Genomic DNA, 13,756 nt, shown 5'->3' with positions numbered 1-13,756 from the left:
GAAGAAGATGGTTGTACTAATTCAAAAACCATTGTGGGTGTTACCACAACAACTGACGAAGGTTTTATTGCAATCGGATGAATGGTATAGGGACCATACGAATAAAAGAAGATAAAATTGAGAAGAAGAAGAAGATGGTTGTACTATTTCAGAAACCTTTGCGGGTGTTAACACAACAACTGACGAAGGTTTTATTGCAATCGGATGAATGGTATAGGGACCATACGAATAAAAGAAGATAAAATGAAGAAGAAGAAGAAGAAGATGGTTGTACTGTTTCAGAAACCTTTGCGGGTGTTAACACAACAACTGACGAAGGTTTCATCGCAATCGGATGAACGGTATAGGAACCATACGAATAAAAGAAGATAGAATGAAGAAGAAGAAGAAGGTGATGATTTTTATAATTCAGAAACCTTTATGGACGTACATATAATCACTTACCAAAATTTCATTGCAATCAAATGAATGGTATAGGAACCATACGAATAAAAGAAAATAGAATGAAGAAGAAGAAAAAGATGATGATTTTTCTAATTCAGAAACCTTCATGGGTGTGCATACAACCACTCACCAAAATTTCATTGCAATCGGATGAATGGTATAGGAACGCATACGGGACAGACACACAGACAGACAGACATACAGACATTCATTTTTATATATTAGTATAGCCTATACTCTTTCCGCAAGTGCAAGCAATAAGTTTACAAAGTTTTATTGCAATCGGATGAACGGTATGGCTGCGCATTAAATACGAACAAACAAACACACAAATATTCATTTTTATATATTAGTTATATGAAGTTGACCTTCAATCTGTAATAAAATAATACACAATTAAAATATTCTGAAATAGAAAAAAACACATTTCCAAGCTTTCATCTGTGCTCCCTCATGAATGTCATTCGTCATTTAGATAAGCATATACACATTTTGATGTTATCTTGCAAAGTAAACAGTTATCTGATCTTTACACTATAATATGTAGGTACATGTGAATGTAATGTTTTCAAATAATTGATATGGATTATATACCATCATATTATTTTCTCGAAATCATAAACATACCATAATAGTATTTGAGTATCAACCTATGTTCAATTTGAATTGGGTTATAATAATAATATACCCGTAGATATATCAATAGTATGTTTGCTACGAAATCCACCCAAGTTATCAGTATCATGTACTTGCACAGGTTTGATTAAAAACTATGATGAAATTAACATTTTAAAAATAATAATACATATATTATTTTGACAGCCCTGTTTTCTGATCGGCGGACAACGTGCAGGTGTTTATCAAATAATAATGTTTGGCGGCGACAATATCAATATTAATAATAATGTTTCTTGAAATAAAATCTCTGATGATTAGTGATTTTTGCGAAAAGATCGATTTAAATTAACGTGCTTACGATGCCGAGGTCCTTTTTATACTAAATTATACCCCTTAAATCATGTGAATATAGAAAATTGTGTCATTGTTATTTAAAATTTAAATGCTACCTGAATAAAATTTTCACACCAAATAAACTGAGCGTTTAAATGTGAAAACAACGCTGTTAGTCTATTTCCGAGGTGATTGTGGTAAAATGCGCATTACTGAATTTGATCATTCACACCCATCTCATGTTAATACACTGACCACATAGCTAGCTTCTGACTGACTTTGTTTGAAAACTCATAAACACAACATTTTAAGATGAGGGGAGGGGGGCACCTAATATATTATAATTAATAAACGTTCCGGGACTTTTTTTTATTTAGCACCACACCCGCTGTACGGTATTAATTCATTTTGTTTGTCACAAATAATGTTGGTTGGTGAGTTTACACTACATAATTATATGATTGCAATATGATAAATCAATTCTTATTAAAATCTTGCAAACTATCAATTTTCTTTGATCTCTTTGTAATATTTTCAAATAAGAGGCATGTACAAAACAGATTTGATTGACTCGGGCGCCTGTATGATTTTAACGCACCAATGATCACAGTGAGGGGTTTTTAATAATTGGTTAATTGGTTTCATTGTGTTGTGTTTATTGACCCTCGTCGTCCTCTTCAACTGAATCCACTATAATTTGGTTTAAGGTTTCTCAATGTTTTCTGTTTATTACACTTTTATTAATTTTTCACAATGATAGACAGAAGATTTTTGTTTGGTTCATAGAATGCCCACCTAGTATTTTTGCTACTTAGTAAGAGTATATTACTTAAAAAAAAAAATCACAAGCATTCTTTCACTATACTATATTTTACCACATAAAGACTTGTTTGGACATTGGTTTGAATTTAATTGATATATTTTATGTAACTATTAATTATTGAGAGTTTTAATATTGTTACCATACTAAAATTAGATTTTATATGAAGTATAAAATAAATTAAAACTGAAATATTCAAAAATATGTTATATTCATATAATTAAGATTAATAAATCAAATTTCAATTATAAACATAACCATAAAATAATATGTGATAATACTAGATAGGATTGTTTAATGAATCCACATTTCATAATGATAAGTTTATCCCTGAATTTAAAAACAAATATTTTTTCTCTAATTTCTTTTATTTTGTTAACTGTCAATTCATGGTGGAACTGCATTGTATTGTTGTTTTTATTTAATAAAACGCAATTTTTTTTATAGTACTTATTCCACTTTAATTAATATATTAGGACCGGTTTCGTCCGCCCCAGTGGGACATTTTGAAAATGTCCCACTGAGGCGGACGAAACCGGTCCTAATATATTAATTAAAGTGGAATAAGTACTATAAAAAAAAATTGCGTTTTATTAAATAAAAACAACAAATATTGTCTTTTAATGTATTAGATACACATTGATTAATTAAAACACTTTAAAATGTAAATTATGATTAAAATGTCTCAATGTCATATTTTTCCGTTAGGTTCCTCTGGTGGGCTTAGCATTCACCTTAATAAGAATTCCACAAAATTATTTTTTCCCGTCAATTGCTATTTTGGTTATGAGACCATTATTAAGACTGTCAATTTTTCATATTGATTACGTTTAAAATAATATTATTATAAATGGAGCTTGGGGAGACCTATACTGCGGTGCACTGACAATGCTTAATCCATCAGAGTAAAATAGAAAACCTTGAAAGCAATTAATATTAAAAAAAAAAAAAAAAACTATGTCAGTGAGTTTAAGGATCTTTGGGAGCTTTTATTAGTGCTCGGAGTCTTTTGTGTGTAAAATTGCATCCTACATTGGAAAGATGAAAGGACCAACAATATTGTGATGTCGATAGGAATAGTAACTATATAATATAACTTTAAACAATGGTTAATATAAAAATACATTCTTTACATATTAAACAGTTGTGTAGGTAGGTATATCGAAATTCAAATATGCATATTGTGGCTAGTATTGTAACCTACACCGGGGATTCATAGATCAACGTGTAGTTATGTTAAATCACCAATTAACTGAATGACATTGCTACGGTCTGTTCGCATGCTTGATTCACTACGTATAAAGTTTTTGGCTCGAGCACAACTGTCATGTTGACGTCGCACAAAAACAACAGTTTATTTTCAGTTAATTACGGTGCTATGTTCATATTGCTGAATTCCGCGTTTCTATTTGATTTTATTATACAGTGCAAAATAAGAAAAAAAAACAACAAAAAGTTTTATGTAACGCAACCGAATTGAAATTATGTTTTACCATGATTCCATAATGAAATATTTATTCTGGTGGATTTCATTAATATACTTAAGAGTTTTTTTATGATAATAATAATTAATTAAAACCTACGTCATATTAGTTTTGAAATTTATTTGACCTTAAAACATGTGTCACTGTTTATGTTCTTTGTTTTCATACAGTGTTTTTTACTCATTATATTAAGATAAGTAAAAGTGATGTGGGCATATTCATTTAAAATGTTATCTAATGGCTGGAAGTATCTTAAAATAGCTTATTCAAACATCTGGCATTTAAATCAATGCTGGGTACAATTTTAAGTTTAGTTATTGATTATTTAAAAAAAAACTTGTTCCTCCTTTGGATTTTTATTTGAAGGATAATAATGGCTCCCGCTTTGATTATGGATGAATCTGGATTAGATTTAAAGGTATACATTGTGATAATATATAATACAAAAATCTTCTATTCCAAAATATTTTGTTGACATTTCAACTAATCATCAACTAGGCTAATATTTTACCCGATATTTAAATTACAATCTGTTATGCATCATGCCGTCATTTAGGATAGTTTCATAAGTGACATATTTAATGTTTGAATATAACTCAATAATATCTATCAAACTGTAAATTTCGCTGTTTTCTTTAAATAGGTCAATGTTGGCTTCTTGGCTGCTATCCCAATGTGATACTCATATTCAGTAAATGCGTATGAGCACTCAACTGTGTTTCCCATTACAATTATATTGAATGACTACTTGTTCAGATATTTTTATGCAGTAGGTAGTCCAGTAGGTTTCTTGAAGTATTAAGAGTTTTTGAAATACTTTTAATTACCCACTTATTATAATTAATTACAGAGTTTGATAAATTGAATAGTGCTTTATCATTAAAATAGTAAATAATGTTATTGTGTTTGCATTTATTCTGAAGTTTAGTTTCATCAATGTGCATCTATTGAGGTATTGAAATTTTTCTTTTACAATTGAAATTAATTTTATGACATTTGAACTGCGGTTTCAATATAAGTATTCACATTCATCCAAACTGATCGAATATTGTTTTTAGAATAATCAGAATAAAGCTTATTACATACCAACATGCATCTGCTCGTAAACAATGTCTACAAATAGTTTAAAAGTTGTCTGAAACTATCGATATACATTTGTAATATAATATTTTAAGTGTTTATATATAAATGCCAATGTTTTCTTGTATTCTGCCTCAAATGGAAAACACGTGCGAGTTGTGTTGACTTATTTACGCGATACTTTTCACCCTTTCATTACGTGTTTTTTACAACCTCGACTGTTCCAAAGTACATTTAATTGGATAGCAATGTTTGCAGATATGGAGTTTGAATTGAAATGTTTGTGCTTGCATAGGGGAAAAGGTTTCCAAACAATTATATAATCTGTTTGCGAGAAGGCGTATGTCTGTCTGTCTGTAGTAGGCTATAATACTTGGTACACATAATTGAATAATGATCGAGAGATCAGGACTTGATAAAATGATGAAACCGGCCCTAATCTCTAACTATTTGGCATTGGTATTATATTATATTGAGCTTTATTTTTATTATTACAATGTATTTCCATGTATAATTGACATTCGTTAAAGTATGTTGCCAAGTCTTTTGTCATTTACTTATAATATGGATTTACATTATGACTTCTTCAGAACTCTGAGGAGAAAATTTTTCTCAATGTGATGATTCAAATTTGACGTGACATAAATAATTAAGAAAAATATGTGTTAGAAATGTTTAAATAAAATACAGAATACTATGAGTAAAAAAGTACATGGAAGCAAACCCAGTGAACAAAGTAGGTCCTATATTAAAAAATCATTAACAAAATCTACCTAAACTCACCTCACTTAAATGGAATATATCAATGTCCGAAGTGATTTGGATTCAAAATATATATTGATGAGTTATCTATTCCTCTATATGTAATGCAATAAAGGAATTAAGTAGTTGAAATAGAAGAGCTTCACGAGTTGGACTCTGAGAGGGGAAATTTTTCAGATTTCTAGCGCAGCGTCTAATGACAGGAGAAGGTATATATGTAAGGTAATATGTAATAAATTAAACCAGAGTAGGATTCATGCATACTAGTGCATGCCAATGTCTTTGAATGTTACTCCTGGGACACTATTGATTGTACTACGACTGTCTACATCAGGGGGGGGCAAACTGCGGCCCGCGGGCCGCATGTGGCCCGCCGGGTATTTTTTTGCGGCCCGCCATCATTAATTGTACTTCTGATTACGAATAACTTTTTTATAATTTTTTAAGAAATATTGACAATAGATTAAAATTTGAAGAATTTGTTGTTTCGTAAATGTGTTATCTCAGTAGGTACGTCTTCCTTGCGTCTCGTCTCACACTATGTAACCAATATTTTCGACGTTGAACATCGTGACATATTTAAATACTTTTAACTCCGCGTTGCAAGGAAAAAAAATATATGCCCATGATATGGTAAAAAGTTTGATTGGATTTCAATTAAAACTCAAGTTAATCCTTCGACAAATATCGAATAACAACATGGACCACTTTCCAACTTTGAAGTTGCTGAATATACCAGAATATAAATTTGAATAATATGGTAAAATTATTAAAGCTCTGAATGACGATTTTTCACAAAGATTTGGTGACTTCCAAAAAATTGAGACAAGTTTAGCAATAGTACGCAATCCATTTTCAATAGATATTGATAGTGTACCGCATGGCCCCCACAAGGGGGGAGCTGACAGGGCTCTAGCCTAGGGGCCCGGGCTCAGGGGGGGCCCAGCGTGACGGGTCGACCAGATAAATGAGATAAACACACATCTTAATTTTGCTCTAATAGCAAAAAAAAGTCGCCTGCGGCGCTAGCTTACTTCTAACTTATTACCATTTTAAAACATATAGTTGTTGGGACGTGTTGAGAAATACTGTGTTAAAAAATCGCTAAATTACACTGAATTTTATTTGACCTCGAACACCATTTGAAAAACAATACTGGAGAGCGTCAGACTGCCTTTAACCATAGCGATAGGTAGGGGGCCCGCCCAAGACCCTGGCTTCGGGGCCCGCGTCAAGATGTGGGGGGCATGGTGTACCGACAGAGCTACAACTTAAGATTATTGATCTGCAGTGTGACACTGATTTAAAAGAATTGCATCATCGTGAAGAAATCTCCAAATTTTACAAAGCCCTTAATTCAGACAAATTCGACCAACTTAAAGATTATGCAAGAAAAATGTTCGTTATTTTTGGATCAACCTATATATGTGAACAAACATTTTCGATCATGAACCTCAATAAAAATTCTTTACGATCAAATATCTCCGATGCCCATTTACAAGCAGTTTTGAGAATATCAACTACAAAATTAACACCTGAATTTAAAAAATGTTAAAAAAAACAGTTTCGTTCTTCTAATTAATTTTTTTGTAATGTTTATTTTTCGTGATAATAAATAGTGTATATCTAAAAATGGTATTTTACTTGCGGCCCGCCACTCATTTTGAATTCTTGAATTTGGCCCTCCATCCAAAAAGTTTGCCCCCCCCTGGTCTACATAATCGACTGAATGGGTGGTGGAGAGAAAAATGAGTAGGTACATAGTAACTATTGAGATTGTCATTTGCTAGGGACTCAGAACGGAGCGGGACGTCCTTCACGAGCGGATATCGGAGCAGAGCATGAGGATATCATCCCTGCAATCCAAACTGGAACAGACCCGGAACACGGCCGAGGCGCTGCGGCACACCAGCGCCGAAGAGCTGCAGCTGGACGAGGCGCGCTCGCAAGTGCAGCTGCTGAAGGAGGCGCTGGAGAGCCGTGACAAGCAAGTGGCGCGCCTCAAGGCTCTCGTGGAGAGCACTAAAAAGAGACTTGTGGACCAAGAGCAAGAACTTACTTCATGTGCAGGTAAATTGATTTTATTGTGCATCTTTATTATTGTCAGAAAATATTTTTTAGTATATTTTTCAGTCTAAATCTTAGTAAATTATGTATTACTTATTGACTAAACGTCTTGAAGTCTTGTACTTTTCCGTTAAATTGGTTTTAACTAGTCCAGCTTTTGCCTTTCGTCATATTTAGCAGGCCATGTATACCTAGTATGTATCTGCTGGTGGCATGTATAATGATAATTTTTTTAGTTAATTTACTAAAAGTATAGCAATCTTTTATCAAGTTGAAATTTATTTATTTACACGTGTGAACATAGACGTTCACAACACATTGTGATACATATACAGAAAATAAGTAACAATGTAAACAGTGAAATAATACAAGTACATAATATAACTACAAGGAAGTAAGGTAAATAGAGCAATTCCATAATGGTTTTGAAAGAAAATTATTTTTGTTAATTCTACTTTAATTGAGTCATTTACGTTGACAGCTGTATCGGGCTATAAACCCATCTTCAGAACTTATCTTACATCTTTTAGTTATAGTCAACCGTCCTGAAGATTGGTTTTAACACAATCACTGCTGACCTAAATAATACTGACTTAATATTTAATTACCACATTTAAATATCATGTTAATTATATCTAATGGTCAACTAATGCAAACGCGCCAGTCGCAGTGTCAGCACTAAATGAGTTAAAGTAGAATTAACGAGAATAACTTTGTTTCAAAACCGTTGGAATATAATGTACCTATTGTGATAACAAAAGCAATTTGGTTGATCACAGTTAAAAGTCTTTCTAATTGGTGTTGCCGATTACCGGTGCGTTCCGCATAATATTAGGACAATACACATAAGGAGTGAATATAAAACGTGTCACTAAAACATTTCGTGAAAGAGTACAAGACTATTTATGACGTAGAATTTACTGTTGGTCTTATATTTGAAAGAATTGTTGATTGCAGGCTCAAGCAAGGAGACGATACAGCGGCTCAGAAGAGACTTACGAGAGCAGCAGTCCAAAGTTAGAGAGTTACAGGAGGTGTTGGAGTCCAACCGTCTGCACCACGAATCCGTCCCGGGCTTCTTCGAGTCTGTTGTTGCCGATAAGAATGCAGACATTCATATACTCAGACAGCAGTTGCTGGAAAAAGAAAAACATCTGCAGGCCGTATTGAGTTAGTATTAGAGATTTACTGAATTGCGGCTACCTGCAGCCAAAAATTATCGTATTAATTGAACTGTCATTTGTGCGGTAGAATTCCATTATAATAGTTCGGGACAAGTTTTTTTTAATACTATAATGTTTAAGTTATTGATATTGACAGCTGTAAATTAATTAATTAAGTTATTGATGGATTGTTTTGGAGATAGGCTTGTAGTCTGCCGTAATTGTACTTTGCAAAAAAAAATTTAAAACCATTCAAAATCATGTTTTATACACACTAACAATCTAGCCAAAGGTAAATAAATCAGCAGTAAGTTGGTTAATCCTGCCGGGACTAGGAAGAGCGAAATATATATATAGGTATATAGTTTTTTTGCTGTTGAATTTCAAGGATATCTAATGAAAATTGTAATGTGTTCTTTTCAGACATACAGCTCGATGATGAAGTTTTAAAGCACTTGTCAAATAGCGAGAAAGAAGTCAACAATGATGGGAAGCTTTCGGCCAGAACGTTGAGTGATATATTATCAATATCAGAATTTGATGAACCAGACGTCATCAGGAAAGCGGAAATATGCAGACCGCAGAGCTTTTTATCAGGACAGTTGGTGATATCTGCAAATAATATGAAAGACCAGAACGCCACTCAATTGCCCGAGAATGACCAATTACTAATCGGCGCATCCACTGTTTTGCAAACAACAGCGATATCTGATAAATCGCAACACATGTTGCAAGATGTGAGTCCTGAATCTGAAAAACATAATACTTTACCCGAGTTCGAAAATTCTCCAAAAGATGTGGAAGGGCTTTTCGATAAATACAGAAGGAATGTCAACGAAACCACTGCATTCGGTTTGTCTTTGAATGTTGATAAATTTTCAACATTTAATGCTGACAGTGATAACAGAGTGACATCCAACGTTCTCAGTGACAATTGTTCCATGTTTCCAAATAAAGACGCATCGGAAGATAAGGACACGTCAGTGGAACCTAAGCGAATTGATTTCTCCGCTGTAAATTCTTCCGATGACGCAAATCATGATGTGGCAAAATTGAAAGGTGAAAAGTCTGCAAATATTGAAAGTCCCCGTTCTATCGTCATCGAGAAAAGTAATTTGGAAGAGAGTGAAAAAAGTAAAATCAAATCGTTACGAGAACTAGGAATTCAGGCTGATTTGGAGCAAAAATTATATCCGGATATACTCACTCAACTGAAACATGAAATATCAATTTTAAAAGACGAATTGGAGATGAGAACGTCGGAATTGAAAATTGCGGAAGAACAGCTCTCTGAATTCCCTACAGTCAAGTGCGAGGTGAATGAATTGAAAAGTGTTTTGCAAAACAGCTTGCAAACTATGCAAGAAGATAAACAATATTATAGTAATCAGCTCGATAAATTTGTCAACGGTGAAACGATTCTGAAGCAAAAACTGGAGGAGGCGATTCTTGATTCGAACGAGAAAGAGAAAGAATTGCGCACTTTAAAAGAAGACATCGTCCAGAGAGAAACTGTCCTTATAGAACTGGCAAAAGAAAAACGAAATTTGCAGCATATGCTGTCTGAAACTGAAGAGAAATGTCAGTCTCTACTGGCCGCTGAACATCTGTCACAGAATAAATCTATGGAGAATATGCACCTCAGGGAGAAGTCGACTGAACTGGAAAAGGTATTGGCAGAAAAGAATTTGCAAATTGACAATCTCAATGAAAACCTGGACCGATTGGACGACTTCCAGAGGAGACTCTCCCAGAGCAATGAACGGCTCGAAGTCCTCGAAAACGAAAATCTAACTCTCCGTGAGAATGAAAGTCAAATGAACCGTAATAATTCAGAGTTAATTTTCGAAGTCAAAAAGTTAACAGAGAAAAACTTTGAAATACAATCTGAAAACTCAAAGATCAAAGAGAACCTTTCGAAGTTAGAACATGAATTGGAAAACACCTCCCAGTTGGAACAGTCCGTGTCGCAGGGAAATTTGCAAGCGCAACCGAGCGACGTTCACATTGAAGGACTGCAAATATTGGAAGAGTTCAACTCGCTGCTCAGAGAATACGACTACTTGGATTCGCCCAACGAACAGAGCGGAGAGCGATTGCCTGGAGACGACCGATGGAGTCTGGAAAAAATTAGGAAACGCATATCTTCACTAAATTATCATTTGAACGAAAAGAGAAGCACATTGAACCTCAAAGTATGTAATATTTTTCCTGAGTACCATACGGTGGTTATTTTATCAATATATACTTACATGGTGAAATGGATATTTTGATACCGTTTTTTCTGTTTTAATTAGGTATTGCAGTTAGAAAGAGCCAAGTTGGAGATAAATGACGTTCAAATGCAAGTGGAGCATCTGAAAAGCTACATCTCCGAGAAAGACTCGATGCTGAATGCTGTTATACTGGAACGCAACGATTTGCAGGAGCGATTGAAAAATGTGATGGATAAATTGCGCGAAGAAGGTAATGTGAACGATTTGCGCGACAAACTTATACGGAAGAGTGAAGAATTTAGCCAACTGGAAGGAGAAGTGGCTTCTTTGAGGGATGAGATCCAAAGGTATGTAATATCACTTACAATAACATTATATTGTGCCGCGACAACTCTTGCATTGTTTGAATATTTCCGACTAACTACTTGTATTGGGGGATCTGTGATAATTGATGCTGTACACTGTACAATGTACAATGTGAACGCGTTTAGCAGGTGTTCACATTTCCTGGCTATTGTTACTTATTACAGTCATAACTTACCAGTTACAATTCATTACGTATTGCCAAACATTTGAATTACTCAAAATGTACAGCAGTTTCAATCTACATACCAGGGGTTTTATGACATTTATTTTTTACAGAAGTCATCATGATTCGCTGTCTGATAGAGAGAGAGATCACCGTTTGAAGGAAGTGTCAGTTGAAAATGGGCGTCTGAAACAGCAGCTGATGGAGCGCGAAAACTTGATTCAAGAGCTGAACAGCGTCCGGGAGAATCTCATGACGGACCTCGAGACCCTTGAACAAAATAGTGAAGTCGAGAAGGACACTTCGGCCAGACTGCAATTGCTTTTGGATACCGAGAAACAAATGTCTAGCAACATTCAGGTAAATAATTCTTTTTAGTGTACTTTTATGTGTTTTGTTTATTATTTATTGATGTTGGACTTATTCAAAGAACCAGTTGATCAACTTAATCGCTCATATTATTACACTGATGTATTTTACAATGTTTTATCAGTTGTGGTCCAAAAAATCATTGAATGTGATTAAGACGTTTCAATAAATCATATTTTGTTTCTTTATAGTGCCAGGACTCTAATGTAATTCAGATATTAAGAGGGCGCCTTGAAGTGGCATTGGATTCGGAATCTGAACTGAAGATGCTTTTGGAACGAGAGAAATTGAATTGCGAGCAGCTGCAAAAACATTTGGACAAGCTGAAAAAGCAGTTGGACAATCTGAAAGCCAAGTCGGGTAGCGACGAAGTCACCGCTGACGTGGGGATGGGACTGCAGGCCAAGCTCGAGAATGCCAATGCGCAGATTGAAGATCAGGTTAGAACTTTTTTCTTCTTTTTGTAATCCATCAAAAATAAACTCAATTATAAAATAAACTGTCTTATATACCGTCTCATACACCCTTATTTCAAAGAGGTTCAAAAATTGAGGAGCAGTGGTATGAAGAAGATGCATGTTGGGCATAACATTCTTTGACATATTATTATTAAAAGTCTATCAAAGTATGTAAGTTCTCCTTTTTCGGTTTTCCTTAAGGCTATACTTCAGCTGAGGCATGGTCTAAAACAATTGCGACTACGCAACGCGCAGATTGTGAAAACAACGCGTGACAAACAAAACATAATTTGTCATAAGAATTCAACATGCGTCCATTTAATGTTATGTTTATTGTTATTTAAGTAATAATAATAATATATTCATTGACATGTTTTGTTTTTCGAGTAAATACGTAATGTTTTTTTAGTCGTCTTTACACGATTTAAGAATTAATTCCTCCGACGCCATCACAAAATAAATTGATGTGCTCACAGGTCAACTATCGCTCTCCGACTGGCAACGCATGCAAAATTACGTCCCACCTATTGCTGAAAATTATTTGCCGTTTCACTGAAGTATGCTCTTAATATATTTAGGCTTTATCTGGTATATCTTTGACTGTACACATTTGAATTTGTAGTCATTATATGAATACATAATTGATTTACATTGGCAATATCGCCTAATCGTGTTAAAACAATAAAGGGCATATCTATTTGTTTTTAAATGTTAAAATCATTAAAATTGGTCGTGACATGTGTTTGTACAGATTTATTATTTTGCTTAACACTGAATGCATTGATCGTTATTTCAGAATGAAATCACCGAGTTGCTGAAAAGTGAGGTTATGTTATTGAAAGTAAAGTTTGACCGTGAAAAAGGAAGATTGGTTGACCTTCAAAACGTTTTGGACAGGGAAAAACTGTGGTTCCAGAAAGAGATTGACGCCAGCAAAGAGCAGGTGAAGACATACAAAGGTGAACTGGCCGAGATGAAGAGACAGACGCATGAAATGCATCTGGAATTGGTTCATTCCAGAGAGAGACTTCATCTGCAGAAGAACGAGATATCAAACTTAGAAAAGAAACTGACTCTGTTACAAGAGTCGCAGCGAGGCGTCGACAAGACGGATTCCTACAAAATATTATTGGTAAGCACAACACGATCAATTATTCTTTTAAGTAATCACTCTTTCTGAATTGGTGTTGTGTCGTTGATTGAATTATTTGTTTTTATTACAGTGCGAACTGGAACAGCAAAAAACAGATCTGAATGCGGAAAACTTATCTTTGAAGCATCGCTTAGAAATGGCAGCCGAGAGAGAGAGAAAGTTACAAACTCTTCTTGCAGCGGATGGAAATATGTTAGATAAAGGAACCGGTGATCAGGATACTGTGCATCATTTGAAAGTAAGATATATTGATACTCACG

General features: G+C 34.2%; 1 protein-coding gene across 5 annotated transcripts in view; it reads left to right on the top strand.

Annotated features, from left to right (window-relative positions):
- Positions 1–13,756, top strand: part of Plp (Pericentrin-like protein) — a 59,517-nt gene that overhangs the window by 41,630 nt on the left and 4,131 nt on the right. For all 5 annotated transcript variants that reach the window (XM_085952760.1, XM_085952759.1, XM_085952758.1 and 2 more), the window contains 8 exons: positions 7,332–7,611; positions 8,566–8,778; positions 9,195–10,966; positions 11,069–11,334; positions 11,630–11,876; positions 12,077–12,325; positions 13,140–13,475; positions 13,567–13,734. In XM_085952760.1, the coding sequence (XP_085808886.1) occupies positions 7,332–7,611; positions 8,566–8,778; positions 9,195–10,966; positions 11,069–11,334; positions 11,630–11,876; positions 12,077–12,325; positions 13,140–13,475; positions 13,567–13,734 (3,531 nt within the window). The remainder of the gene's footprint in view (positions 1–7,331; positions 7,612–8,565; positions 8,779–9,194; positions 10,967–11,068; positions 11,335–11,629; positions 11,877–12,076; positions 12,326–13,139; positions 13,476–13,566; positions 13,735–13,756) is intronic.

Source organism: Rhyacophila brunnea, unplaced genomic scaffold (assembly GCF_057557595.1).
Source record: "Rhyacophila brunnea isolate RB1 unplaced genomic scaffold, BYU_Rbru_1.0 scaffold_3, whole genome shotgun sequence".
NCBI lineage: Eukaryota > Metazoa > Arthropoda > Insecta > Trichoptera > Rhyacophilidae > Rhyacophila > Rhyacophila brunnea.
This window is presented reverse-complemented; position numbering and strand designations above follow the sequence as displayed.